A 13,128-nucleotide genomic window follows, 5' to 3' on the forward strand; every position below is an offset into this window, starting at 1 on the left:
CTACTCCATCTCTACTCAGCCAGAAAAAAGGTAGCGAAGGGAAAAGAGGGGACCCCGTTAGCTACTTCTCTAGGCTGTAACGCATGCGCACAGCCTCCGAGGCGCTCCAGGACCTTCACAGTCACTTCCGGTGTCTCCTCCTGCGTTTCCGGGTCCGGGGCTGCGGTCGCCTAAGAGGTGCTGCTGACGCCTCCGCTGGGGCGCTGGGGACTGAGTTCCGGAAGTTGCGGTAGCCGCCACCCCCCTGGTCTCCTCCTAGGAGACTGGGGCTTGGGCCGAGTAGGTGCGAGCCACAGGTGCGCGGGCCCGGAGCAGGATCCCAGGGTCAGGCCGGATGTCTGCGGCAAGCGGGCGGGCTTAGGGAGCCCCCCCAGAGGACCCCGAGCTGCGCATCAGGAGCCCTCCAGAGCCGCCCCAGCTCCCCGCTTCCCGCTCCGTCCCTGCATCGCGCTGGGACGGAGAGGGAGGTGGTCTGCCTGCGGTTCTGGAAGGAGCCCCTCCCTGGGAGCCAGGAGAATTTGGTGGCAGACGCAGCCCCGCCACCATCTCCCCGGTGTCACTCTGGGCAAGTCACTTCCCTCCCCTCCCCCCCCAGTGGGCCTTAGCCTCCCAATCTGTTAAATGGTGGAGGCGGGGTGGGCTTGGTAGGGTCTGGTGGGCCTGTCCAGCTCTTCCCATTCGGCTGTGCTAAAGTGATCCCTGCTCGTTCTTAAACTCTCGAGGAAGTGGCTTGTACTGAAAATAGGGTCTGCTGTCAGAAGACCTGGCCTCTGAGCTCCAGACTCTACCACTAACTGTCAGTTGGAAAGCTAGTCCTCCTTCCCTGGCCTCACTTTCTTCCTCTGCACAATGGGAGATTGGATTAGCTTGGTTAAAAGGTCTCTTCTAGCCTTAATTTATGAATATAGGAGGTAAGGCTCCTTCATAGAAGAGGCAAGAAAAGATGATGAAGAGGAATGCTCCAGAATTCCAGATGTCAGCGGTTCATTCCTACTTGGGGTATTCCTGTTTAGATTCCAGGCTTTTGTACTTTATTTAGGGTTGCAGTTCTCAGACATTCTAAATGTGAGCCTGGGAAAGAATGGCAGACCATAATCAGCTTATTATGTGATATTTGTGACTTGGTCAGAACAAACTAGGAAGTAAGTCTTGGCCAGTGGATTATTCCTTACTTCTTTTTTGTGTTTTCCTCTTTAATCTTCAAAATTTGAGAAGTAAAATTGGAAACTGACAAGAGTGTGGTGTAGTAAAAAGAACACTGGATTTTCAATTGTAAGATCTAGCAGTGAGTCCTGAATTTTGTGCTTACTAGCTATTTGGCCTTGGACATAAGCCACAGATTCTTTATTTCTAAAATGAGGTTGTTGGGCTTGATGGACCATTCCAGCCCCCAAGTTCTCTAATTCTGTGAAGAGTAAAGCCAGGTATGTTTTTTGATCAACAAAAGCACTAGGCAGACCAGAATATTTGCAGAAAACTGAGATGCAGTGGTACAATATGTTGTGTTTCTATTTGTTTCCTATAAATTAAAGTTGATAGAGGAAACATCAAATGTATTTTGTCTTTGCCTTCATACAGCACAGAATGCAGTAGCAAGAAAGCTGATTTTAAATCTGGTAGTTACCAGGTGAGTGGGTAATTCAAAATAGTTGAAGGGAAAGGATTGAAGAGTCTTGCCAAATTGCACAAGTGTAAATAGTGGGTGGTAAGAAAGATCATCTTATTTGTGTCGTTCTCAGAACAAAGTTTGGCAATAATAATCCTTCACACACAAGACAGGTGATGATTAGAACTCAGTATTAATGTTCTACAGATTAGTGGGAGGGTAGAGATTTGAATCTGAGGTGTTGGTATGAATATACCGTTTCTGCCACAGGAAGTAAAAGTGTCCTTTGGGGTAATATTTATCAGATTACTTCAGAAAAAAAATCACAGTTGGCACCATTGACTGAAAATATATATGGAACTCTGATGCCTGAATCATATTGCTTACCTACTTACTTCTGGGAAACCAGCCTTTAATGAAGGGACAGCTAATTAAAAACTATCCAGAGCTGTAGATGCCTCAAATCATTGCTTAGTTCTCTGTTCCCTGCCTTCACCACTGAACTGAATCTGTAGTTAAATTACAGATGGCTGTCTAGGTTGACTTGGAAACATGGTTATCTTTGGATTTATATGCCTTGAACAGTTTGAATAAATGATGAATGTATTACAGCTTTCTTGGATGCCTAAGTAGTTTCAACCATTTATATATGTTAATTTCATGTTGTTAACTGTGTTCTATCAATTATCTATCTAAAACTTTGGAGCCTGAAGTTCAAACTTATCCAACTTTGCCTTCAATCCTCTAAAAGTCCACAAGTTAGAATTTTCTCTCTCTTTTTTTTGCGTTGTGTAGGTGTTGTGATGTTTTGAATCCTTGGAGTGTTTTGGAAGTTCATCAGGTTTAAATGGAAATTTTGACTACTGGAGCTTCTTGATGGCCCTTCAGTGACCGGACAATAGATTTTAGAGCATCATTGCTTTGACTTCGTAGGGCTTGGGGGGAGAAGTCCACAGAAATCTACTGCGGAAAATGTTTGCCAAACTTAAAAAGAAGATTGCAGAGGAGGCTGCCATTGCACCACGGCCAGGAGGAGCTACACGTATCCCAAGGTCTATCAGTAAGGAGTCAGTTGCTTCTGTAGGAGCTGACTCAGGAGATGACTTTGTAAGTAGCTCTTCCTTCTTCTATTTATTTAATAATATAACCCATGGATATGGTTTTGGAAATGTTTTTCTTTGATACCTTAAAGCAGTGATGGTAAACCTTTTAGAGACAGAGTGCTGGGCCCCTGCCGTGTACCATCTCCACCCACCCCCCCAGACTGTGTGTCTGCTCCCATTTGGCTGATAGGTGGAGAGGTAGGTGAAGTGAAGAATGTCTTTGGGCTTAGTGGAGAGGAGGAAGGGATAAGCTCTGCCCAAGTTCCCCTGCCCTTCTAGTAATGAACTCTGTGCAGGGTGGGGAGGGTGGCTGTGTGCACACAGAGAGTGCTCTATGTGCCATCTTTGGGACCTGTGCCATAGGTTTGCCATCACTGCCTCAGAGGATTGTTTTGAAAAAGACTTTATTTTATTTTTCATTATTTGATTGCATTTAGTAGTTTAGCCACATAAACAGTTTAGGTGTCACTTTTCTTATTTTGGGACTTTTTCCTCTTAGTTTTGAGCAAATCATCCTCTTTTAGATTTGCTATTAGGAAAAACTTCCTTATACAGCCAAAAATAGAATGGGCTGCCTAGGAAGGTGATGGGCTCCTCATCACAAAAGATCATATTTAAAAGATTGGACATCTTGTTCAGAAAGGTTTAGAGCAGTGATGGGCAAACTATTGCCCATGGGCCAGATGCGGCCCCCTGAAATGTTCTATCCATGGCTGCTTCAACATTATTCCTAATCTGACAAATACAATGAATAGGATACAATACAATGAAACTTCAAAAGAGTTGCCTTAGAAACAGACTGACAGATGAGCATTTCCTTTCATTTGGCCCCCTCTTTAAAAAGTTTGCCCATCACTGGTTTAGAGGGGATTTTTTGGTCAGTTAGTGTTTGAACTAGAGGGCTTCTGAGGTCTTGTCCAACTCGTGAGATTCCCAAAGTTCTCCATAGTCCTCTTGGATTCTGAAAAATGTGTGCTCCTGGCTATTATTTCCTTAGGTGTATATGTTTTTAATATCATTGTTTATCTTTTATAAGTGCTAGGTATTGTGGTATAAGAGACTAGATGTTTTGACTGTTTATCTGTCCTGCCTTCTTTCTCATTGAATTGGCAAGCTTATCAGATGTGACTTTAGAGGAGAGGGTGGAATGGGCACATTTCTTTAGGCTTAAAACTAATTTGTAGTTTGAAATACTGAAAAAGTAAGAAGTCAGTGCATTTGAGGAAGTGATTCCATCGTGGCTTACAGAGTTCCTTTGTTGATTGACTGAAGCGGTCTTTCAAGTCAGATGACTCTTCCCATTTTTATGCCATCTGGACCCTGCGTCAAATTACAAGGCAGTGGTTGTTATTGTACATTGTAGGTATACATCAGCAGGCTTCTAGATTTGAGTTTGCATTGACTACCAGGTATAACAGGAAATACAAGTATATTTGTGCATCAGGCAGGAGGATATAGAGTTATCAGTACTAATGCTCTGGCAAAAGACCTATTTTTCCTTGATGCTAGATTGCAGCAAACACAGACTTTTCTAATAAATCAAGATTAAAGCTTTTGTGATAAAGCTTTTTGTAAACTTAGAACTTATTTGGGGAAATCGCTTTCTTTGGGGTTTCTGACCTCACTTATTTACCCTATTAATTATATATCCAAAATTAATTATTCACTAACAACAATAAAGTTTCACATACCTGTCTGTATATGTGTTAAAATACTGTGGGTTATTAGAGTAAGGTTAACTCAACCTCAAGAATTTCTGACAATATCATTGGTGTTTTTTTAGATGTAAACTTAGTCTTTACTCCTTATCTAAAGTAAAGTAATTCTTTTGTTTGTCACCATCTTTCTTTTAGGATTGGATGCTTTAGGAAAGTATATTAAGAAGTAATTTACTTTTAGGATTAGTGCTATGAATATATTTTATACCTTGTATAAATATTTTGGCTCTGCCACTAATTTAATGTAAGCTTTTGAGTAATCACATGTGAGAGGTCTGAGACTAGATGACCTCCCATTTATCCCTAACATTCTATTAGTTTATGAGTTTACAATGGATTTTTTCTAGGTAATCTATATTCTAAGAAGGAGGCTCATATCTTATGGGACTTTCTGAAAGAGACCTTCAAACTTATATCATTTATCCACAAACTCTCTAAAATCTGTATATTAGGTGAATACAGGTAGTGGTGTTGCCACTATTTAGGCAGAACAGGCCCAGAGAAACCAAGAAACTTTGCTAGTCACACAGTTAACTGTATGGCTCTGTTTGACTTCTGATTGTTTTCTTCTCAAAACTACTTTGAAATTATTCCTCATTTGATTATCCAGAAATGTTTGTATAGCATTTCTCAGAAATTATTTATAGTTCTTTATAACTTGACAGGCTTCTGATGGAAGCAGCTCTCGAGAAGACCTTTCATCCCAGCTATTTAGAAGAAATGAACAAATAAGGAAGCTAGAGGCCAAACTTTCTGGTAGGTTCGTTATATATAGATATAGCATCCCTGTGTCCTAAAAAGACAATTTAAACTATGTTGTAATTTGGATAATGCCTGGATTAGAGGTTTGTCTTTACAAGGCTTAATTTATCTGATACTTTCTTTTCGAAAAGAAAACAAAAGCATTAAAAAACAAATCCTTCTCTCAGGGCAGATCATTTTAACCACACAAAAGTCCTGCCTTCTTTTGGGGGAGCGAGGCTATGATTTCATAAGTATGGAGATGTTCCTGGTGCAGAAAATCCCTTCCACTGATGAATATTGACAAGCCACCAGTAATTTATGGTCTTAGAGTTGCCTAGAGCACTAAGAAGTTAAATGACTTGTCCAGGGTCACATAGTTAATATGTGTGGAAGAAAGGTTAGGAATCCAGGTTTTCCTGAATCAGATGGTGACCCTCTATTTGCTGAGCCATACTGGGCTTCTAAACTCATGCAATAGAGTATAAGGTTTTTGTATGAGAATTTAGGAAGTCAATACTTTCTCATTCTAATCATTATTCTTTGCTCCCAGAAGCAACTAAAAGGTAATTTGTATTGCAGTACTTGCATTGGAATATCCAAAAGCAAGAAACATTTAAAGTAATATTGTTAATTTAAGTTCAGGCCTAGTAGCATTGTAGTGTGTGTGTGTCTTCTGATGAAGACCAACCAGTGCTAAGAAGCTAGTCATTAAAATGTTGCCCACCTGGGGGTGAACTTTTTGGGCTACACAGTTTATGAAATCATCTCATAAGGCTTGGAGGAATTACAATATGCATTTGCTGAAGGAGCACCCAAGTCAGTAAAATCAAGGATCATTGACAATGTAAGATGCAACTTTAATAAAATCTCTATAGTGCGCTTTTCCCTGATTTTTAAATATGAACACTGATTTTCATAAAATTAAGTAAACATCAAGTTCTTTCACATTTTTTTCTATTAAAGCTGGGAGTGTTAGTTTTCTTTTTCTAAGCAATTGAGCTTAAGACAGATAGCTTCTGTTATTCCAGTACTACAGCAAACATTGTAGAGATCAGGTACTACTTGAAATATATACATATATAGTAACTTTTTTATGTGAGATGGGATAGTGTGGAGACATAATTTTTAGTTCTTTTTCTCTATTGTCTGTAGACTTTTTTTAATAAAATGGATATATTTGCTACCCTTGCATTCCATTAATTGTAAATTCAGTACTCTGACTTGATTTTTTTTTTCTTTTTAAGTTAAAGCAAGAGTTACAACTAATCTTTGGAGCAGCTAGCCTAGCTAAGTGGAAAGAGAGCCAGGCCTCGAGTTAGGACGCCCTGGTTTCAAATGAACCTTCAGATACTTCCTCACCTTGTGATCTCGGGCAAATCATTTAACCCCCATAGCCTAGACCAGCAGTGGTGAACCTTTAGAAACAATGCCCAAACTGCAACCCTTATGCCTCATGTGAACTGCCCTTCCACTGCTGCTGCACACCCCACCCCACCCCCGCCCACCTTACCCCAGACAGGGGAGGGAGGGAGGAAGCGCTCCCATTGGGCTGCTCGGCTTCATGTGAAAAATGTCCTCAGGCATACATGGAGAGAGGGAAGGGAGCAGCCCTGTCTTGCACACTTCAGCATGCATGCCATAGGTTCTCTAGCATGGGCCTAGACTGTAGGCTTTTCTTCCTTGGAACTGATGCTTAGATTGATTTTAAGATAGAAGGTAAGGATTAAAAAAAAGTTACTTCATCACACTTTAAAGATTGAAAACCTGAGTTTACTGGTTACAGTAGCATATAGACATAGAAGTATATGGCATTATATAATGTTCATGTAAGACAAATATGCCCTTTTGCCCAAGATAGTTCCCAAGAAGAGAGTAAATGAAGGCAGTGGAGCAAGCAAAAGAAATGATAAACCTTCTGTACAAGAAAAGAAAGGAAATTCCTTCATTAAAATTCCTTCACTAAAATCTTGAAGTCAAGAAAGATTCCTTGGTAACAGGGAGTATTTTCATGTAGCATCAATGGCATTATGAAGCTTTGTAACAGATTTCCAATAAGGCATTTGGCCTACTTTTAGTTTCCCCTAGTATTTCTCTTACTCCAACATCTGTCTCTAGGCAGTAGCTGTTATTAGTGTTTATTTGGAAGTTAAGAATTTTTTTAGGAATCCTTTTGCTTTCCCAGTCTGGTAAGGCATAATTTCTTCCTTCCAAATGGAGTATCTTATGTTGTGATAACTGTAGACTGAAGCTATTAAAGTATTTATTTCTTTGGGCACTAGGAATATCTTCTTTGGCCTCTTACAATCTTTTTTGTGCTTTCAGCCTTATGGCATTCGCCTAATACCCTTTTTATTAGGATTAGAGTTCAAGACTGTTGAACTCAGTAAAATGTTTCCATTGAATTTATATGTGTGTCATTGTTACTAAGGCTATCCTCCACTAAAGATTACCTTTTATACTTTATCTTAGAGTAGAGGTGATTAGCCCTAGATTTTAGAAAGCTGTTGCAGCAGATCCCAAGCTCTGATGGATCTAGCCAAATTGGGAAGGTCTCAGGGTGGACCCAGGAAAGAAATCATGAATCGGTTGTCAAAGGACTATCCTAGTTGAGTGCAATGGAGCTTATCACTTGAAGTTTTTGACCTGTATGTGATTAATATTTTTAGTCTTTAACTACTAAGGAATGAAGAGTTGTCTTTTATACTGTTGTTGTTGTTCAGTTGTTTCAGTTATGTCCAACTCTTCCTGGTCCCATTTGGGGTTTTCTGACAGAGGTACTAGAGTGGTTTTCCATTTCCTTTTCCAGTTCATTTGACAGATGAGGAAACTGAGGCAAACATGATGAAGTGACTTGCCTAGAGTCACTTAACCAGTAAGTGTCTGAGGCTGGATTTGAGCTCAGGAAGATGAGTTTTCCTGATTTGAAATCCTGGCTCTCTAGCCACTGTACTATAGATTTACATTAAAAATAAATGAATGAATGAATGAATGAATGAATAAATAAATTCAAAATAATGCTATTCCATTTCCTTCCTACTTCAGCTCTACTCTTTAAAAAAATAAACCTCTAGAAAATTGGAAAGGCAAAATAAATGTTCAGCATAGATTTTATAGGAATAGTTTACCTATTGAAGGATAGTCAGGTTCTATTGTGGGGCTGGGAAATAGACTCTCTGAGTATCTAGGTTTATATTACATTTTTCATTGGATATGGCAAGTGTTAATAAGATTCTTCTGAGCCAAGAGTTTCACATTCCTACAATATTAAGTAGTCATACTCTGAGATCACAGTGGCATGCTATTAGCTGAACCTGAATCTTACCCTCATGTAGTTTTGCGCAGTTGCCTTGAAAGACTGTAAAAGTGTGCGCTGAAAATGTGTTATTTAATGAATTACCAGCTATCTCATTTATGTGGTCAAAAAAGAAGTGGGGCCATGAATTTTGAAATTAAGCATTTAGTGACAGAGCATGATAATTAGACCTTGTATATCTCTTGAACTTAGTATTATCTCCTATTTGCATTCACTGTTTTGTACCATAATTGTTTGTTGTAGAACTGTTTGCTTGTATTGCTCATTGTTAAGCAGAGGGTCTTTCTAGTTTTTCTTAAAATAAATTATTTTCAATTTCAGAAAATTAGGATCATTTTGCATTCTTTTCAAAAAATTCCCTTTCTAACATTTGTCCATTCCTGATATGTACTTCTCATTCCTCATCTCTCAAGAATATGCTGAACAGGTGCGAAATTTGCAGAAGATAAAAGAGAAGCTTGAAACTGCATTAGAAAAACATCAAGATTGTACGTATTCTTTTTATGTCCCCCTCTCCCCCAATTGGTATAGGATTTTGGTGCATTTTATTATTATTTAAAAATTATTTTGCATGGTTACATGATTCTTGTTGTCTCCCTTCCTTCTTCTCTCCCCCTTCCCAGAGTTAACAAGCAATTTCACTGGATTATACAAATATTTTGACTCAAAATAGGATTAAGTTTTTAAAAAATATATTCTAGATTTTTTCCCCTTTAAAAATGGAAATCTTTGAAAATAATGTAACTGGGAGGATTGAGACCCAGGCATAGAGACAGGAGGTCCTGGGTTCGATTCTGGCCTCAGACACTTCCTAGCTGTGTGACCCTGGGCAAGCTACTTAACCTCCATTACCTAGTAACCCTTACCCCTCTTCTACCTTAGAATCGATACAGTTCTAAGATGGAAGGTAAGGGTTAAAAAAAAAGAAAGAGTAATATAACCAGCAATATATTTAGTATAACATTTAAAAACAAATATTTACTTTGATAGACAAAAAGTACAATTTATACTTATGTTAAATAGATGGGAATAATTCTTAGGTTGTCTTCTCTGAGCCGGTTTTATTGGTGTGTTAAAATCTAAAGTTGTTTATTCACTTAGCTCAGTTGTTATTGACCATCCAGTAACAGGAGATTAAAACTCAGATCTCTTCATGCTAGAGTTTAGGGGCAGCTAAGTAGCTTAGGATATTGAAAACCAAGCCTAGAAATGGGAAGTTTCTGGGTTCAAATATGACCTCAGATATTTCCTAGATGGATGACTGTGGGAAGTCACTTAATCTCATTTGCCTAGTACTTGCCTCTCCTCTGACTTGGAACCAAAATGTAGTATTGATAGGTGAGAGTTTAAAAGAGAGAGAGAGAGATCTGGGTTTTAGTCTTAGCTCCACTGGTGACCTGCTTTCTAACATAGAAGCTTCTAGTATTTATAATAATGATAATAGATGAAATTCCTCAAAAGAGGCTAAAAATGACTTACCCCAGGCAATCTGGCAATCATTTAAATGTAAGACCTCACATTCCAAATCCAGAGTACTATATGGCTTTCCCTCTAACAAGATAATGTGAAATTTGCCTAGACTGATGAAAGAGAATTTTCAAAAAGTTCTTTAGGCACTGTAGGAGAGAGGTGCTGCATACAGTATAGATAATGGTAGTGTGTTATGTTAGTGTAATTTATGCTTGATTATATACCACCTGTGCCCACCAGGGGAGGAAATAAATACCTTCCTATCTTGAGCATTACTAAGCCTAGGAGATCATGTTTGTAAATAAAATTATCAGCATAGTCCAATTCAGTTCCAGCTTTCAAATGACTTTTTTTAAACCATTACCTACCATCTTAGAATCAATACTGTGTATTGGTTCCAAGACAAAAGAGCGGTGAGGACTAGGCAATGGATGTTATGTGACTTGCCTAAGGTCACATAGCTAGGAAATTTCTGAGACCAGATTTGAACCAGGACTTCCCTTCTCTAGGCCTGGCTCTCAATCCACTGAATTACCTAGTTGTCCTCTTTCTATGACCTTTTTGTGTTGTACTCATCTTTTTGTAAATGAATATCTTAAAGTAAGTTCTGGTGCAGTCTAAGACAAGTTGGTCCTGAAATAGTCTCACTTTTTAAATAAAACTCTCTGTTAACAGCTTCCATGAGAAAATTACAAGAGCAGAATGAAACACATCAAGCCCACAGAGCCAAAATGGCAGAAGGAATGGCTTTGGCACTAGCAAAAAAGGACCAGGTAATGAATATGTGACTTAAGCACAACCAAAAGATTTGTTTTATTACAATTGGGTTAGTGATATTTCATGATTTTGACAAATGTTTTTATAGTAGTTAAAGAATAAAAAGGATTATTATGCAGATTATATGACTTATCATTTAGACTTGGGATTGGGGAAATAGTAAAAAACAACAAAAAAGTGATTTTAGCAGTGAAATATGTGCCAGGGTCTAAAAGACCAATGAGATTCTTCCATCTCCAGCTACAGGTTTATGGAGTGGAGAAAGAAAATACTACCCTAGTAGCATCCTCACTTATCTGGAGGTCAGACTTTCATTTATGCTGGTGAGATGAGTATGTTTTTGTTTTTGTTTTTTTGTACTCCTAAAACTTGAAAGTAAGCAGTTTATATAGGTCTATTAAACCCAAGCAGTAGAGTGCCTGCAGTTCCCCTTTTTTAGGAGAAACCTTGGAGCCATCATTCAAAAATTAGTAATTCAATTTACACAGCATTCTAATGATATCAGTACACTAGAAAGGGAAGAACATGAGGCAGATACACTGGCAAGAGGAGCAATAGCCATTTGCTTTGTGGCAAAGGAAGAGACAAAAAATATTTTATCATAACCTAGTATAGTAATTAAGTAAGTAAGTAAATGACAACTTGGATTCATCAAGGAAAGATTCAATTATGAATTTTTTTTTGTACTGAGTTTTAAAAAAGTTTTACAAAGTGCTTTGTCTCTATTATTTATTCTGATCTTCATAATAACCTTGAGGGGCAGGAACTACAGGTATTATTATTTCTGCTTTAAATTAGAATGCTGAAGCTTAAGGGTGGATAAGGCAGTTAATTGTCCATGGCCACACAGTATACTCTTTTTAAGGAAGTAGAATTAAGTTCTTCAAGAACAGGTTAAAAAAAAAATTAAAGTGGCAATTAAAATGGTCAGCTCTAGTCTTCCGGACAGTTTTTTTGGGAATACTCCATTAGTGATACCTGAGTAAATAAGTTGCAACTATATTTTTTAGAGGAGGTAATATTTTGGAGTAAAATGGGAAATTTGGAATCATGGGCCATTGGGACAGAATATTAATAATAGCTACTATTGGTTGTTTGGTTTTTTTTTTTTAAGTTTACTTCTCTACAAAAAAGAAATCTGTTTTTAAGGTGTTCGTTAGTTTTTTTAAGTTTGCATCTCTGCAATAGCTAACATATAGTACTTTAAGGTTGCAGAGCGCTTTACAAATATTATCTCATTTTCTCTTCACAACAACCCTGGAAGGTAAGGTACAATTATTATCCTCTTTTTAATAAATGAGGAAACTGAGGCAGACAGGTTAAGTGTTAGCTAGTAAGTGTCTGAGGCTGAATTTGAACCCAGGTCTTGCTGACTCTAGGTCAGTTCTCTGTCCACTCTGCCACCTCTCTGCCTCTATATAATCTTTTACTTCCTAATGCTAGCCATTTGGGAAAGTGAAAAGAGGACATAAAAAATATTATATGGATATTGCTAATATGAAGTATCTCCAGGGATAATTCAGCTATTTTTGGTCTCCATTAGCATGTGAAATGCTGATATGACTGACCTTTGTTCCTTTGACTTATGCTAGATGAGATATATTATGGGCACACTCTAGATGACGTTGCCTTGACTAATGCATTATTGCAATAGTATTATTGGTTATTGTATAACCAAACCCAATGTGAAATTCTCTTGTAATGTTGTTAAAATTATTATAATTATAATTCCTGTAGGGCTAAGCACTGTCACTTCCCACCAATAATGTTCCACCAAATTTCATGTTTTGACCAAACCATTGTTAAGTGAGATATGCCTTTCTAGAATTAAATGTTACAGCTTTGCTTGGTGTCAGTAGCTTGCTAAAGATCTATATTCTCTGTCCTTTTGTAAACTTTCATAAGTTCATTTTGTTATTTCATTTAGAACTTGTTGCTTTCTTAACATTAAGCCAATTTAAATGTTTTGTAACAGGATTTTTTTCTCAAAATCTTATTATTGCTGTTCTTTAAAACTATAGTCATTTTTGTGGTTTTCTTGTATTTTTTAGGAATGGGCAGAGAAGTTGACTCAACTTGAAAAAGTGAGTTTTGACTTTGTTTTTCTCAGCATTAGATACTTATCTTTTTTGGGTTTGAGAAGTCTGTTTTTTGGCTTCCGACAACCACAGAAATGAGTATTATTAGTAGAGTCACTACAGTAGGAGATAAAACCAATTTGAAAATCTCTTTGTATTCTTGTTTTTTACTAATTAAAATCAGGAATCCTTAGAGAAGTAGCTGGAGTTGAGAGCATTCTGAGGTTGGTACTAAGCTGCTAAAAAAAGAAACTCTTAACATTCAGAAAAATTGACCATTCTAGTAGCTCTGGACAGGCTCTGAAATGTCTCCTGTGAG

The 13,128-nt window shown here is 38.0% G+C and overlaps 1 protein-coding gene across 2 annotated transcripts in view; it reads left to right on the plus strand.

Moving 5' to 3' along the window:
- The first annotated feature begins 264 nt into the window (after window positions 1-264).
- GOLGA1 (golgin A1) overlaps window positions 265-13,128 on the plus strand; it is a 65,070-nt gene continuing 52,206 nt past the window's right edge. Inside the window, exons 1-6 of one of the 2 annotated variants that reach the window (XM_044664244.1) lie at window positions 265-296; window positions 2,402-2,713; window positions 5,093-5,183; window positions 8,898-8,972; window positions 10,630-10,727; window positions 12,783-12,815. In XM_044664244.1, coding sequence (XP_044520179.1) covers window positions 2,579-2,713; window positions 5,093-5,183; window positions 8,898-8,972; window positions 10,630-10,727; window positions 12,783-12,815 — 432 coding nt within the window. In that variant the 5' untranslated portion in view covers window positions 265-296; window positions 2,402-2,578. Of the gene's footprint in view, window positions 297-2,401; window positions 2,714-5,092; window positions 5,184-8,897; window positions 8,973-10,629; window positions 10,728-10,971; window positions 11,055-12,782; window positions 12,816-13,128 lie in introns of those variants that run through there. The other variant, XM_044664245.1, reaches the window with a different exon arrangement.

This window comes from Gracilinanus agilis, chromosome 2 (assembly GCF_016433145.1).
Source record: "Gracilinanus agilis isolate LMUSP501 chromosome 2, AgileGrace, whole genome shotgun sequence".
Lineage (NCBI taxonomy): Eukaryota > Metazoa > Chordata > Mammalia > Didelphimorphia > Didelphidae > Gracilinanus > Gracilinanus agilis.